At 36.2% G+C, this 14,749-nt stretch overlaps 1 protein-coding gene across 1 annotated transcript; it reads right to left on the reverse strand.

Moving 5' to 3' along the window:
- Positions 1-8,292: 8,292 nt before the first annotated feature.
- On the reverse strand, positions 8,293-9,203 carry LOC131056566 (2S albumin-like cysteine protease inhibitor). Its single transcript, XM_057990877.2, has 2 exons — positions 8,707-9,203; positions 8,293-8,595 (listed from the first exon to the last, which is right to left on the reverse strand). The coding sequence occupies exons 1-2, from the start codon at positions 9,122-9,124 to the stop codon at positions 8,567-8,569; spliced, it is 447 nt and encodes a 148-aa protein (XP_057846860.2). The 5' UTR covers positions 9,125-9,203; the 3' UTR covers positions 8,293-8,566.
- Positions 9,204-14,749: the final 5,546 nt, after the last annotated feature.

Here is a 14,749-nt window from a genome sequence, read left to right on the forward strand (position 1 = left end):
TATCCTTTAGGTAACTAATATTATCTTCAAACTATTTATTTTGATTTTCGTCATATCCTTTCCATGTGCATTTCCCTTGGTTTTAGTCCCATTTTTTCTTTGTTTTATTCAAAACAAAATTTATAGATGCCTCTACTGTCTCACCACTCAATAATTGTTTGGGATTTTCATTCCATTCACCAAGGTTGGCATCTATTCTAAGACTTTGTGTCATGGCCAAGCTAAATGATTTGCCTCTAGTTTCTCTCCAATCTAGTCACCTAGTAGCATGTGAAATCTATCTCTTCCTAATTATTATTCTCTCCATCTTGTCAATGACCATTTCATTAATGAATCCTTCCTCATAATTTTGGATAAGTGAGACAATGTTAGCTCAAGGAATCTTTTCAATCCTCTTTCAAGATTCTTTCCCAAGTAATAATCTTGCATATTGGAAAATAAATTACGCTTCTATTTTTCCAAGCTACTCTTCCTTATAATGTTTAGATTTATTCTAAAGTGCTCATTGTGACTCATGTTTACTACTCTTCCTATTAGTCTCATTCCAATATCTCCTACAAAAATATGGAATGATTACATTTATATTTTATTTGTGTCTCCTAAATATCCACAAAATTTGGAACAATAATACAATTTTTTAATAGTATTAATTGTAAAAGAAAGGATTAAATGGAACTAAACACTCTAAATAAATTAATCATGGTTAAAGGGATAAACTAGGATCAATTCATGAAGGCAAGATCTGTTATCTCAAAATTAATCCTAATTACTAAAAACACTAGATTCTCCCCTAAAAGGTTGTTGAGTCATAGACGACCTAGCTTGATAGCCCTATAGTCTCTCATACCTAAAATATCCTTGTGTCTATGATGGTCAAATGTGAATACCCTATGGCCCCTACTATGCTCTAGTAGACCTATGCCCCTAATATTGATACTATTGGGTTTTTCTATGTAAATCATATAGTAAGTCTAAATTATCCTTTGAAGGATGGGGAGGCCTATGGACACTTTAGTCCCTTAATCAAGGTTACAAACTTATCTCATGCCTCTTGTGTCCTCCCATGTACCTCCTTTTCCATAAGAGACTTTGCCATAGCAACCCTAAAGTCATTTGGATTGGCCATGTGTAGGAAAACTAAAATTTTGGACTTTCCACCCCTAATGAAATAATTGACAAGTAACTTGTCTTGAATATAATCTACAAACTACAAGAGCTCCAAAAACTAACTCTCATGTTGAGCCACTATGAAACCTTATTATGTAAATTGTGAAACTCATCTATGCATCTCTGTCAAAAATATTTTGAAATAGAACACACTTTGAAGCACTCCAAAATGGTATCTGGAGAGGGTTTCCAATGTGAGTTGGTGCATTTTATCCTCCTAGTACCACAAGGTGGAAGCAAGTCCTCTCAAAAATTGTATTGAAAATTATGCCTTTAGGTTGCTCACATATAGATGCAACCCAAAGCATAAGTCCAAGCTAATTAGTAAACAAGACTTATCCTCAACCCCATTTGTGGATCTTAAAAATGTAGAGGATTGGAGATGAGGCAACTCTCGAATATGATCCTTTGGCTCATGATATGTGCTTGCTATAGTCTATACCTCCTGTATTTATGCATGATGAGGCTAGGTAATGTGTATTGATCAATATTCTATCTCCTCTATATGTATTTCCCAAATTCAAGGCGAACTCCTAATAAGCTCCCAAAATGCAAGTATATGCTCCTCTACTACAAGTGGATCCTCATGGCTTGTAAGATTTGAGGTCCATACTCGGGCTACTCATCTTGGTGAAAACTCTCAGAGTGATATGACCCTTCCTTCCATTTCCTAGCGAATAGTTGTGGTTGAAGCTAGCGAAGATGGATAGAAATTCGATAGTGTGGTATATATGTTTGCAAAATGTGGAAGCATCCGCAAAGCGGGTGAGCTGTTTGACAGAATGCCTCAAAGAGATGTCATTTTGTGGAACACAATGATGAGAATGATGAATACTCAATGCTAAAGGAAAAGAACCATAAAATTCATTTATCTACTTGATATTGGAGCACAAGTCTTAGGATAAAAACCTATCAAGAGCCTAGAATTGAGGGTTAATCATTTTGCCAAATCACTTGGAGTTGTGATCCAAGCTTCCTCTATTTTGAACTGTTTTGATATTAGGGCCTTGCTCTTAGCCTCATCAAAATACTTGATCCCAAATAGACTCATTCACCTCTAAACCAAAAACCCAATAACACTTCCAACATCATTAAATATTTAATAAACTTTTCAAAAGATCTTTTTGTTATTTACGAGAATTTTTTAACAATTACATAATTCTCATATAGACTCGAATAGAATAATAAACATATGTAGAAGATTTGTCCACAACAACATCTACTACTGAAAGTTTGCACCATTACATGCACCTGCAAATTCATATTTTAACATAAACACGATACAAGATAATAATAATTTGAAATAAATGTCCACCACACATTCGATCTCCTTCAAGATAAGCATTAAAATATGAAGTACATAACCTATCTTCCCTACAATGAGGAAAATACAAATTATCTAACACCAGAAGACGCAATCAACTTCACTCCAATGGCTTCCTGAAAACCAAAGCAGGATCTATCTAGCCATAGTTGGAAATTTTTCATACCATTTAAAATAATGTCTCCCATTACCAGCGACTGATTGATCAATGCCGGCTAGTGTCCGCCTCCACTTCCACTGAATCATACTCCATCACCACTTCGGATATACAACATAGAGGAAGCTCTTATTGCGGGTAAACTTCTTCCTCCGTTTGTAGCTTTTTTTGCGGGTGAACTTCTTCCTCCGTCCGTAGCTCTTATTGCTGTTGACGGAGGCCCAGGCGTCGTCCTCGCTGGTTATGTGCCAGCCCTTGGCACTTTGTGCCCATGGCACTTCGTGCCCCCGTTCCCCGTTGCGGCCATGTTTGTCACACCAATGATCTTCCCCGCCACGATTAAACCCACAGGTTCGCTACAGAGGGTGCGAGACAAATGAGAGGCGGGATTTTGTAAAGAGGCAGGATTTATGAAATGACTTGGTCTTTTTTTTTTTTTTAAGTAATGCACGCGGTCATTGGAATTTCGACGAACGTGGGCACTTTTTCTAAAAAAATCCAAATGTCATTGCCAATTCCTTCTCCGTTGAAACCAAATGTTGCATTATTGTCGGAATTCCGACGAAATCGGGCATTTTTTCAAAAAAAAATCAAGTTTGATCACAATATACCTTCTCCGTCGGGAACCTCCATCGAAATTTTAGGCTAAATGTATTAGTGCATGGATAGTGGTATTTGTGCATGATTGCCTTGGGATATAGGCTGTATTGATATAGTTTATGGGTTTGATTCATTCCATGGTGGACCATTGTAGTTATCAAATGCAATTATAACATATGTTGGCAATTATTTTGGTTAAGATTTGAAGCGATAAACAATATTTTTGACCTCTCCAGTAGATCCATTTACAAGACCAACTTGGATCCATAGGTTTGTTGTAAGCATAATATGTTGAAATTTTCTTAGTAAAATCTGTTGAGAAAGTTTCTCATAATTATTAGCAGTACCTAATTTACATTGCATATTTACTTCAAGATTGGTGCAATAGACACTTTTAGGAGTTTAAACATTTTTAATCGTATAATGTTACTAGTTCATTTGTATCAAATAAATGTATTGATTAGTCAAAATCTTCTTATTCAATTGTGGTTAATTGCTTGTTTGCGAGCGTCATTTATTATTACCAATCATGTTCTATTAGTTAAAATAAAAAAAACATAGGTATGATTAGTAATTTTAACTTTTTTTATTATATAATGTCACTAGTTTGTTTTGTAGCAAATAATATGTATCTATTGATTTGTCAAAATCTTCTTGTTCAATTTTAGTTAGTTGCTTGTTTGTGAGAGTCATTAATAATCCCCTTGCATCAAAATCTAAAATCATACCAATTTATTCTAGGATCGTTAAAAAAAAAAGTCCAATACAAGGATCTTCAAATGAATTCTTTTAAAGAACATTTAAATGAAAAATCAATAACCCTCCCAATTAATGTATGCTACTACTTGATAGTCGACAACAATTATGAAAAATCATTAACCCTCCCAATTAATGTATCCTACTACTTAACAATCTACTTTGTTGAAATAGTAATTTCTTCCACATTGCAAGAAGAACTAAGGTCTTGCAAAGTTTATATGGAAATTCTATAAATATAATTTTCTAATTGGAGTTTTGTATGAGTATGCATGTGGCTATTTCTATTTTGAGTCATCCTTTGATGAATCCAAGACCTCTATTTTATTGAGGCAATTGTAATGCTTTATTTGTCTTTGGTCTTTTGATCAATTGATCCTTCATCATATGATCAAGAGGCTTTTTCTATATTAAATCTAAATGAATAAAGATTCATATGTTAACAATTTACGTTATTAATGTTGAGAAATTTCTATGTGTCTCTTTTATTTTCTTGAATTGATATTAGAGCTTGCTAGATCATGTTTACTAGGTTAAATTGCTAAAGAGAAGTAGATCATAAGTTTGAAGCTAGTGCTTGAAAATGATTGCTAGTTTTGTTTGCAGGTTAGAGCAACAAAGAATACAACAGGATAAAGTTGGAGAAAATTATTGATTTTATGAACACAACGTAAAGTTGGAAGATTGATGCTGTAGTGATTGCATAAGAAAATTTGAGTTGGAAGATTGATGCTATAGTGATTGCAAAAGGAAATTTGAAAAAGAGATCAATGTTGTTTTGTCAACCAAAGGAGATCGATAGGAAGAATCCCCAAAAGAAAGCCACCCAAATTGAAAGGGTGAAGTATTTTCAAAGACATTGAAAGAGTTGTGAACAAGAGATAAAGGATATCATTGCCACTATTAAAGAGGAGATCCAAGCCTCAGGAGAAGCTTGAAGGAGTTAGAAACTCATTGCTATTGAACAAAGAACACGACAAGATAAAGGTGGAGAATGTAGTTGTTGTTATGAGCATAGCATAAAGTTGAAAGATTGATGCTATAGTAATTTGAAAAAATATTAATGTTCTTTTGTCAATCAAAAGAGATTGATAGGAAGAATCCCCAAAGGGAAACCACTGAAATTAAAAGGGTGAAATATTTTCAAAGCCATTGAAAGAGTTGTGAACAATATGAACAAGAGATAAAGAATATCACTACGACTATTAAAGAGGAGATCCAAGCCACTATTAAAGAGGAGATCCAAGCCTCAAAAGAAGCTTGAAGGAGTTAGAAACTCATTGCTATTGTAGAAAGAAGGAAATTTGCTCATGATAAGAAGTGAAACCGACCCTCAAAGGATGAGATCGAAGAAGTTCAAATTTTAACCTTAGACCCTTGAAGGAGTCCAGTAAAGAATCTGTGAAGGTGATTACCTTGATCAACCTCTATGTTGTGTTGTGGTAGGAGATAATCCTCTTGATAGTTTAAGAAAAGTGCTCAATTTACGAGGAAGTCCAAATTTAAGCCTTAAAAATTAAAAAGGCTAGACCATAATGTTCCTGAACATGATCATCTCATAATGTGTTGTTTCATGGTAGGAGATAATCGTCTTGATAGTTTAAGATAAGTCCTCAATTTATGAGGAAGTCCAAATTTAAGCCTTAAACATTAAAAAGGCCAGTCCATAATGTTTTATTAAAAAACATTGAAGCATGGACCCTTGAAGGAGAAGAATCTGTGAAGGTGATCATCTCATAATATGTGTTGTGTCATGGTAGGAGATAATCCTCTTGATAGTTTAAGATAAGTCCTCTAAGGAAGTCCAAATTTAAGCCTTAAAAATAAAAAAGCCAGTCCACTAAAGAAAGAATCTGTGAAAGTGAGGCCCGACTTAACGAGCACACTCAAAGCGTTGACTTCTTTGAGTGGCTGGGTGTGGGCCCACACAACCTTCCATTCCCGTTCTCATTTCCGTCAAGCTTTTCCGTGACCCTCTGCACTGACCGTCACCGCTACGGTTAAGTTTGAATTCAATTTCGAATCCCTCCCACCCAATTCAATAAATGCACATTTTGAATTTTAAGCTATGTCGTGAATATTACATCTTCGATACCTTCGCTCACGACATGGTCATTCATCTGCAACATACAACATACAGGCAGCTGCAATGAGGTTCAGCGAAAAGTAGAAACTTGGGCTTGGAAGCTGTGGCGATGTGTGCAAAGGGCTTGCTGGTGAGTTTGGCAAGTGAGAAGAGTGTGATGGGCGCTCAACATTAACCACGACTTAATGATGCTTGCAGATTATTTTGAGCCTGATTGTGTGGAGTGTTTTGGAAGTTCTCTTGCGGTTACCATTGTCATTCCACCAGCGCCTGTTGCACCACAGGGGCAATGTTGTGCCCTATTTGCCAGTTTGTGTAATAATATAAATCCAATGATGCAGTGTAGGAACTTGACGATCCTTCTCTACTTTTCGCTGAACCTCATTGCAGCTGCCTGTATGTTGTATGTTGCAGATGAATGACCATGTCGTGAGCGAAGGTATCGAAGATGTAATATTCACGACATAGCTTAAAATTCAAAATGTGCATTTATTGAATTGTGCGGGAGAAATTCAAAATTGAATTCAAACTTAACCGTAGCAGTGACGGTCAGTGCAAGGGTCACAAAAATGCTTGACGGAAATGAGAACGGGGACGGAAGGTTGTGTGGGACCCCGGCCGCTCAAAGCAGTCAATGCTTCGAGTGTGCTCGTTAAGCCAGGCCTGAAAGTGATTACCCGTATAATGTGTTGTGTCGACCCCACGAGATAATCCTCTTAATAGGTAATTCTTCCGCTGTTATGTTACCCACAGTGAACTTGAGGAATGTTTGATATATCTCAGAGACTGAAAGAGGTGGCAGATGGGAGGTAATAGCAACATGCAAATAGAATTTTCATTGAATGACAAAATGTCAACATGCCAACATGTAGATTAAAATCTGAAATGACAGAGATAACAACAGATGTAATACATTCGTGACAAAGATAACAGATGTAACACAATGAATGTAAGGTAGGGAAGAGCATCAATAGTTGAGCACCCTAACTTCGTGCTTCTCAAAATCTTACGTGGAAATTCCAAATCACTCCCAATTTTTTACACTAGCTGACTTGGCAAGTCCTCTACTTATAACTAAGCTTTCAGCACCACATCATCGAGTATGGTGCCACATCAGCATGCTTTTTGCGAAGGTGTCCAAAACAGTCTGAAAAAAAAGTGAAACCAATAGACGTGCAAATGAGGCCCCAATAGTTGTGCAGCTGATATGGCATCACCTGATTGATTACTTTTTATAATATTAGTACATTTCTTAACAACTATTGTTACATTTCTTAACAAAAAATGATATTTTATGTTTCAAACAATAAGTTTTATTTGTTCAATTTTTGAAACAAAAGGTATCAACAACCCTTACAAAAATTGGTACATGCTCAACTACTGGTGCTCTTCCCCTAGTACCTAGTTTAATTAAATAAAGAATTTATAAAAAATTTATATGTAATCTTTTATTGTGGTTGACTAAAATTATAAAGACATTCTCAAAGAACGTGAAGCTAAAAATGCCTCCAAACTCAAAGAAAACTCATCACAATGTGCCAGGAAAAAGAAACTGAACCATGTTATAAACTTCTAGATAGAAAAGTATATCTATAAGCCTCCTTAGATCGCCACACTTGTTAGATTGCATTTCACTATTCTGTCAATTTTAAAAGTCGGCTATTAAAAACGTTTGATGAAGTGCCAAATGTTGATAACCATCACGAAATTGTCTATTCACTTATTTCCATCAAAACAGTAATTACAGAATTTCAAATAAATAAATTCAACAATGCTGGTATAGCTATAAATAAGTCCTTGTTTTTAGTTTTAAATAAGTCCTTGAAACTGAACCATGTTATAAACAATTTCTAGATAGAAAAGTATATCTATAAGCCTCCTTAGATCGCCACACTTGTTAGATTGCATTTCACTATTCTGTCAATTTTAAAAGTCGGCCATTAAAAACGTTTGACGAAAGTCGGCCATTAAAAACGCTTGACGAAGTGTCAAATGTTGATAACCATCACGAAATTGTCTATTCACTTATTTCCATCAAAACATTTCCATCAAAACAGTAATTGTTGAATGCTGGTATATCTATAAATAAGTCCTTGTTTTTAGTGTTTTTAGTTTTGAGTGATAGTTTTTTCCCTTAAGATCATATAATCATCTAAAAGATTGCATGCCTATCTTAAGTGCATTATAATTTGAGGGAGTAGGTATTTTTCAAACCCTTTCAATTGATAACTTTAAAAAGTTCTTCATGAATGTTGAGTAGATAACTCTTCTTCATTGAAGCATGGAGAGGATTTTAAAGAAAGATTTTACATATATTTAAGAATAAAGAAAAACCACTTCGCCTTGAGCTCTACTTTTCAAATTCCACACGATGATGTGCCAACAATTCCTGAACAATAAAACACTAAAGACTTAGCAGAGGCGACACAACTTTTATTTAAGTCTGTACATACATACTACTAACCATAATACTCTTCTACCAAATATTTCCTCGCATGAAAATGCCTGCCAACACAAACAACAACAACAAGCCCAAATGTCAATTTACACAATTGAAATTAAGCAAAATATGAAAATGGGGGAAAAGCTCAGAAAATAAAAAGTAAAGATCTTTACCGCGTCGTTGAATGTTGCAGCGGCGTGGTGAAGTGTTGCAGCGAGAAGGGAGTTCTCTGGCTCTCTCCAATATTTCTTGTTGGCGTTCTCGCCCTTGCCCACCTCCCTGCTGATTGAAATATTCTCCCTCTCCCTCTCCCTCTCCCTGCTCTTGGTCGAACACTCGCTGAATGGCGTCGCAACGGCACTGCTGGGGCACCTGCCGCAGCTCTTCGCAGCACCTGCGTGGGGGTTGCCCCTGCTGCCCCTGGCCGTTCTCAGACTGTCCTCTCATGAAATTTCTGCACTCGGACAGCCGCTGCGGGTCACACTGTTGCTGCTCCCCCTGGTTCTTCTCCTCACACTCTGCCACTGCCATTGTGAAGGAGATGAGGGCTAACACGCCCATCGCCACCCATTTCGTCGATTGCTGCTTCATTTTGGGGAAAATTCAAATTGTTTTGGAAATATGCTCAAATGTGGTAGTAAAAGATCTGTCCGTGGAGAAACAGGGGAGGAGGAGAAAGGTATAAGTAGGGAAGGGAGTGGAGGACGTAGCTTTGTTTGCATGGAAGACATGCAGGTGGGTGTGGAACACGTAAGTTAATCTTGCATGGTGGCAATGGCGGGCATCTAAGCAGCATGCGGCGTCCAGACAGCACAGGTAGATGCCAAGAGCAGAGATTTTACCAGCTTTTTTCTGATTACAAAACTTACGGCATTTCGGTTTTCACTTGTGTTTTATTACCTAGATTTTCCAGCCAATGATAAATTTTGGGGAGTAACAATTTCGATGAGCTCATTGACGCCAATATTAGAAACAGAGACTCCATCCCCATGATGGGACAGTGTGGAACAAAAGGCGTACTCGTGTTCATCCACGTTAATAAAGCTGAACATCGTAACGATCCATCTAGGTCATGGCCGTGGTAATAGATTTGTTAATGAAAAAGCATGCACTATGTCTTTCACAAATTAGTGTTACGGATGTTGTCTATCACAATAAGTTTGTTCACACTCACATTATCAAAGTTAGTTCTCAAGCTAATGCTTTTATAGTTTCTGGAGTTTTGTTTTGTTATTATGTATACCTGAGCAAATGCTAGTCGCATGGAATGTCATACATGGAGGTTACGTATAGAAAGACATGCTGGAGAATGGAGAATGCACATGACGTGTTGGTGCAATGTGAATTGCGGATAGGAGCTTATAAGCTATTAGAAAAAACCTGATAATAATTGTATATCAATCTTATAAATTGTAAAGTGATTACCTCAAATAGCTAGTAGCTGAAGTCTATTTGGAAGATGAGTATCTAGTGAACAATAACTGATATAATAAAATGAACAGATTTTATAATGCAATGTTGTCTTCTTTTATACTATTTTTATATACACTTTTACTCTTATTATTATTATTTTTAATACACACATTTCTAAACATAACTTCTTTATCTTAATCGTTTTATTTTTATCGTTTTATTTTTTCTTGTATAAATTAACATCTATAATAATTTTTTTAAATAATACAAACATTTATTTAAATTTTTTTTATTTCTTTAGCCTATACTGAAAGAGAAATCCTCATTTACTTGCACATAGCTGCACGTGAGTGTTCTGGACGTGCAAAAATAAAATATATCAAGATTCATATTCATTTAACTATGAGGGAACCCTAATTTTATGGGAATGTCATGTCAAGGCTTAATCGAATGAATGGTTTACATTATTATTTTCTCCATCCACAGGGTCTAAAATTCTAGAAAATCGTATATTAGGCAAATATACAACATAAACCATGAAATTGTATGGTACAATCTATACATCTTCTAATGAGGTACTGGCTAATTAAGAGCCTTGATATTTGCATACTAATGGCTATTGATATACAACATATAAAATTCTACGCCAGAGGCTAGAAATTTACAATATAAAATTCTACGCCAGAAGCCAGAAATTGTATATTAGGCAAATATACAACATAAAATTCTACACCAGAAGCCAGAAATTTTTCTGCCAGTGGCTATTGATGAGGTACCCACCAATCTTGATTCTCTGCTTCCTTACACCCAATGTCAAGCACTCAGTATTTCCAATGCATCTCTCCTTGTATGGAACATTCTGCAAATGGATCATCATTATACTCTAGTTTTATACAGTAACCAATGCAAATGCAAGAAAACATATGGATCTCTTCGTACCTCTGGAATAATGAAGGCCTTCTCTACCCTATGACAAGCACTGAGGCTTCCAGTTTGTTGACCTGGTTTACAACTGTTTGTGCTTTATGACCTCCCACCACAACAACTTCAGATTGTACTTGACAGAACAATCATTCATGTATTGGATTTAAAATGAAATAGAAAACAACATTTTACAAAAATATGGAAGAAAAAATATGGAAGAACAACATCAGGTGCTACAATTTGAGCCATGATAGTTGGCTATCAATAGCTTTGAAACTTCAAAACTATCCAAGAAACTTCGAGACCATCAAATTATGTAAAATATTCAGCAATTATTCCGGTATTCGTAACAAAATTTTGCAGGAATGATGAAAATATTTGGTTAGAACAGAATCCAAGAGAGATAACCCAAGTTTACTGCTTCTTCATGAAGCCATCCCTACACTATCATATTAAAACATTCTTTATAACTTTCTAGAGCCCATTTTTAACTAATGAATTTGCTTTTGAAGTCAATAAAATTGATCCTTTTATAGTTAGCTTTACACCTAAGTGCAGTGGCATTAGTAGTGTGTCTAGTGTTCAGGATATGTTGAAAAGTTCCGTTAAATACCTTTGGACGGCGTGCCTTGGATAGTCACTCCAGGGAGTTCGCCAAATCAAATCCCTTACCAGAGCAGCAAAAATTATCTGCATTGAGTTCACATAAATGTAAGGAAGGCAATTATTATCCACAGAACTGCAACTAAAGAGCTGGAATCAAGCATACATCTAGTCCAAAATGTAATATGCGGAATGCCGATTAGAAACCTATCTAGTTACATAAATGTTAAGTAGCAAAGGTAGTAAGTCTCGCTGCGCCATCTGTTGCCACGAGCAGGAACCTTCTTCTGGACAAATAAATACTGTACTCTGAGAATCACAATAGAAAAGTTGCAAAATTAGATGAAGCTTGAGAGGAGGCCTGAAATCAATTCAAAGACATACTGCAAAACATGATCAGCAAAGTAACAGCCAAAGGAGGGTAACAATGAACCAAAATAAGCAAGCTCAGCGCAAGATATTTTTGCATACTCTATCGACAACTTTTCATCAGCTGAACACTATACCTCTTTCAGTAGAATTCAAATACTATACCTGTCATTATTTTTTCGATGTATCAAAGCGTACCTCAGATAGGTGTTCAGGTTGCTGTGAGGAAAAACAAAGATGCTTCAAAGGGCTATTTCCAAAGAAATTTCATGCTTTCAAAGAGAAATTTGTCAGTTGCAATCTATAGAGGAAATGCATTGATAGTGTAGTTTGGGGAGGATATGTTAATAGTTAAAGGACAAAATATATATTGGTATATATATGTATGTAGGCAGGAAGATAGAAAGCCATATAAGGCAAGGGGTGGTATGTATTGGACACCAAACAATGTAACAAAAACAGGCACCGCTTGTTTCACTCCCAAGCAACCATTTATGTTGTAGAAATGTTGACTGCAATCTGATAATATCCATGTTATTTGGTTTTATTTCTATGATGTGGAATGGTGAAGTAAATAGCTGCCGAGAAGTGAAACATGGGTGCCTGTTTGTGTTTTTGATCGGCGACAACAAAGTCGAAGAGTAATGAAAGCAATTTATGGGGACTTAAAGGACATTGCATTTGTTTCGGGTGCAAGGTCATGATTATTCATGTTTACCTTTTCTTTCATCAGCAGTATAGGTTGTTGCCAGTTCACCATTGATTGGGTGGAGAAATCTTCAAGCTGCACAATCTGGCAAATAGGACAGCCATAGTAAATTGTCATGGATCAACATGAGTAAAATTGTATAGGTAGAACTCCATAGCTATATTTAAGACGACCATTATATTGGTGGCATTTATAGATTAAATTACATGAGTAAGATTACAAAAGCATGCTTCCTCTTTCACAAAGCGACTCGTTGTAGGTGAGCTTCTTCCTTTTTTCTTATGTCTGTATGCATTGTTCTTCATTTTTGTGTACCTTTTCGTAAGAGAATGTCAGATATATGTGGAGACTGTCCAAGGATTTCACTCTGGATATTTCAGTCTGGTTCTTCTCAAACTCAGATTAAGAAACCAAAGTATAAAGTAATCAAATTCCAAATATAAAACAAATCAAATATTGTTGGGATTGATAAAGAACCCATAAAGAGCCCTAGAAACAATAGTTTTCAATAGATCTTCCATGAGGAATAGTCCAATGGGCTTACTCTAGTACTAGGGCAGAGAGATTATCATAATAATGATCTAGGTTTGAGTAGACATTCTCCCAATGTTAATGTGCACGCTATAAGGAAGGCCATATCACAAAGGCTAGACATAAGTCCTAGGAAAATTTCAGAGAATGAACACCTCATTCATGCTATCAATATTCATTTGGAGGAAGAGAAACCCCTTAGAATGTAGCATCTAAGACAAATTTCAGCAAAATGGAAACCCTCAGACATTGCATCTAACCAAAAGGTCCACATTAAGTCTAGAGAATATTAAAAAATGAATAGAATAGAAATCACATTCTCAGTTTGTCTTTTTGCTGATTTCCATGGTTGGCCTCATTTTCCTTGGTTTTCTTATTTAAGATTTCAATGGACTCATATTCAAGGTGGCAACAATCTACCCAGGAGAAAAAAGTAGGATTAAATTGTTGGCAAAATTGTCAATGCTCCTCTTGGGATTCGTGACAAGGGACTAACCACCTCACGTGTGATCTATATCTCTATAGTTTGTATCGAACATTGACAGATCGGTCTTTTGATACAACGACAAACTGGGCCAATAAATGGTATTAGAGCCTAGTTCCTCTGAGGAAGCTTAACCGCTTGAGGAAGATCTGGGAGATTGATTCTATGGATTTCGGTGTTAAGAGACAACTCAACGTGGCACTTGAGGATCTTGATGTAGCTAGAAATGAGATATGTACCTTTAAGAAGAACCTGAATGTTGCTGATGCATTCATTAGTCAGTTGAAGGATCAAGCAAGTATCTGTAGAGAAAAGAGGAAGGAATTAATGGACAAATTGAAGGAGAAAGAAGAGCAGATCATGGAATACTAGGACAAAGCTGATGAAGCTGAAAAGCTTGAGAGAGAGAATGTTGCTTTGAAGAATGAGATGCAATCCATTGTGATGAGACTGACTAAGGAAATTGAGGACTGAAAGAAGAATGAAGAGAATCTAGCACAATCACTAAAGGAAAGAGTTGATGAATTCTTCAGACTTACCTATGAGAATGATCAGTTAAAGCTTGAGTTGACACAATTAATGAATAATGATCAAGAACTTGAAAGATAATTGCTACCTTGAGGGATGGACTTGCTATTGCCAATGAATACAAAGACAAATTCAAATCTAGTTCAACAAGGTTTGATGAGATGATGGAAAGTCAGAGACATGGAAAGGACATGTGAGGTCTAGGATTTGAGAAAGGTGAATCCTTCGGATTTGGACAAGGCAATGCAAAACCTGATCAGAAGAAGAGCAAGAATCCTCCAGTAAGAAAACCTAATGCTCATAAATTCAATGGTAGATGTTTTACTTGCAATAAATTTGGTCATATGGCTAGTCAGTGTAGAAGTAGGATGAATAATGGAGTAAACAACATGAACAATGTTCCTACCTTTATCGGTCAATGTTTCATATGCAATAATTTTGGACACAAGTCAAATGGTATCAGAGCGTTGGGTCACGGGTTTGAATCCCCTCGGGTAACGCTGAGGGGGAGATTGTTGGCAAAATTATCAGCGCTCCCCTCTGGAGTCGTGAAAAGGGACTAACTGCCTCCCGTGTGATCCATATCTCTACAATTTATAATGGACGTTGACAGATCGATCTTTTGACGCAACAACAAACTGGGCTAACATAAACA

The sequence above is a fragment of the Cryptomeria japonica genome, chromosome 6 (assembly GCF_030272615.1).
Source record: "Cryptomeria japonica chromosome 6, Sugi_1.0, whole genome shotgun sequence".
Taxonomy (NCBI): Eukaryota; Viridiplantae; Streptophyta; class Pinopsida; order Cupressales; family Cupressaceae; genus Cryptomeria; species Cryptomeria japonica.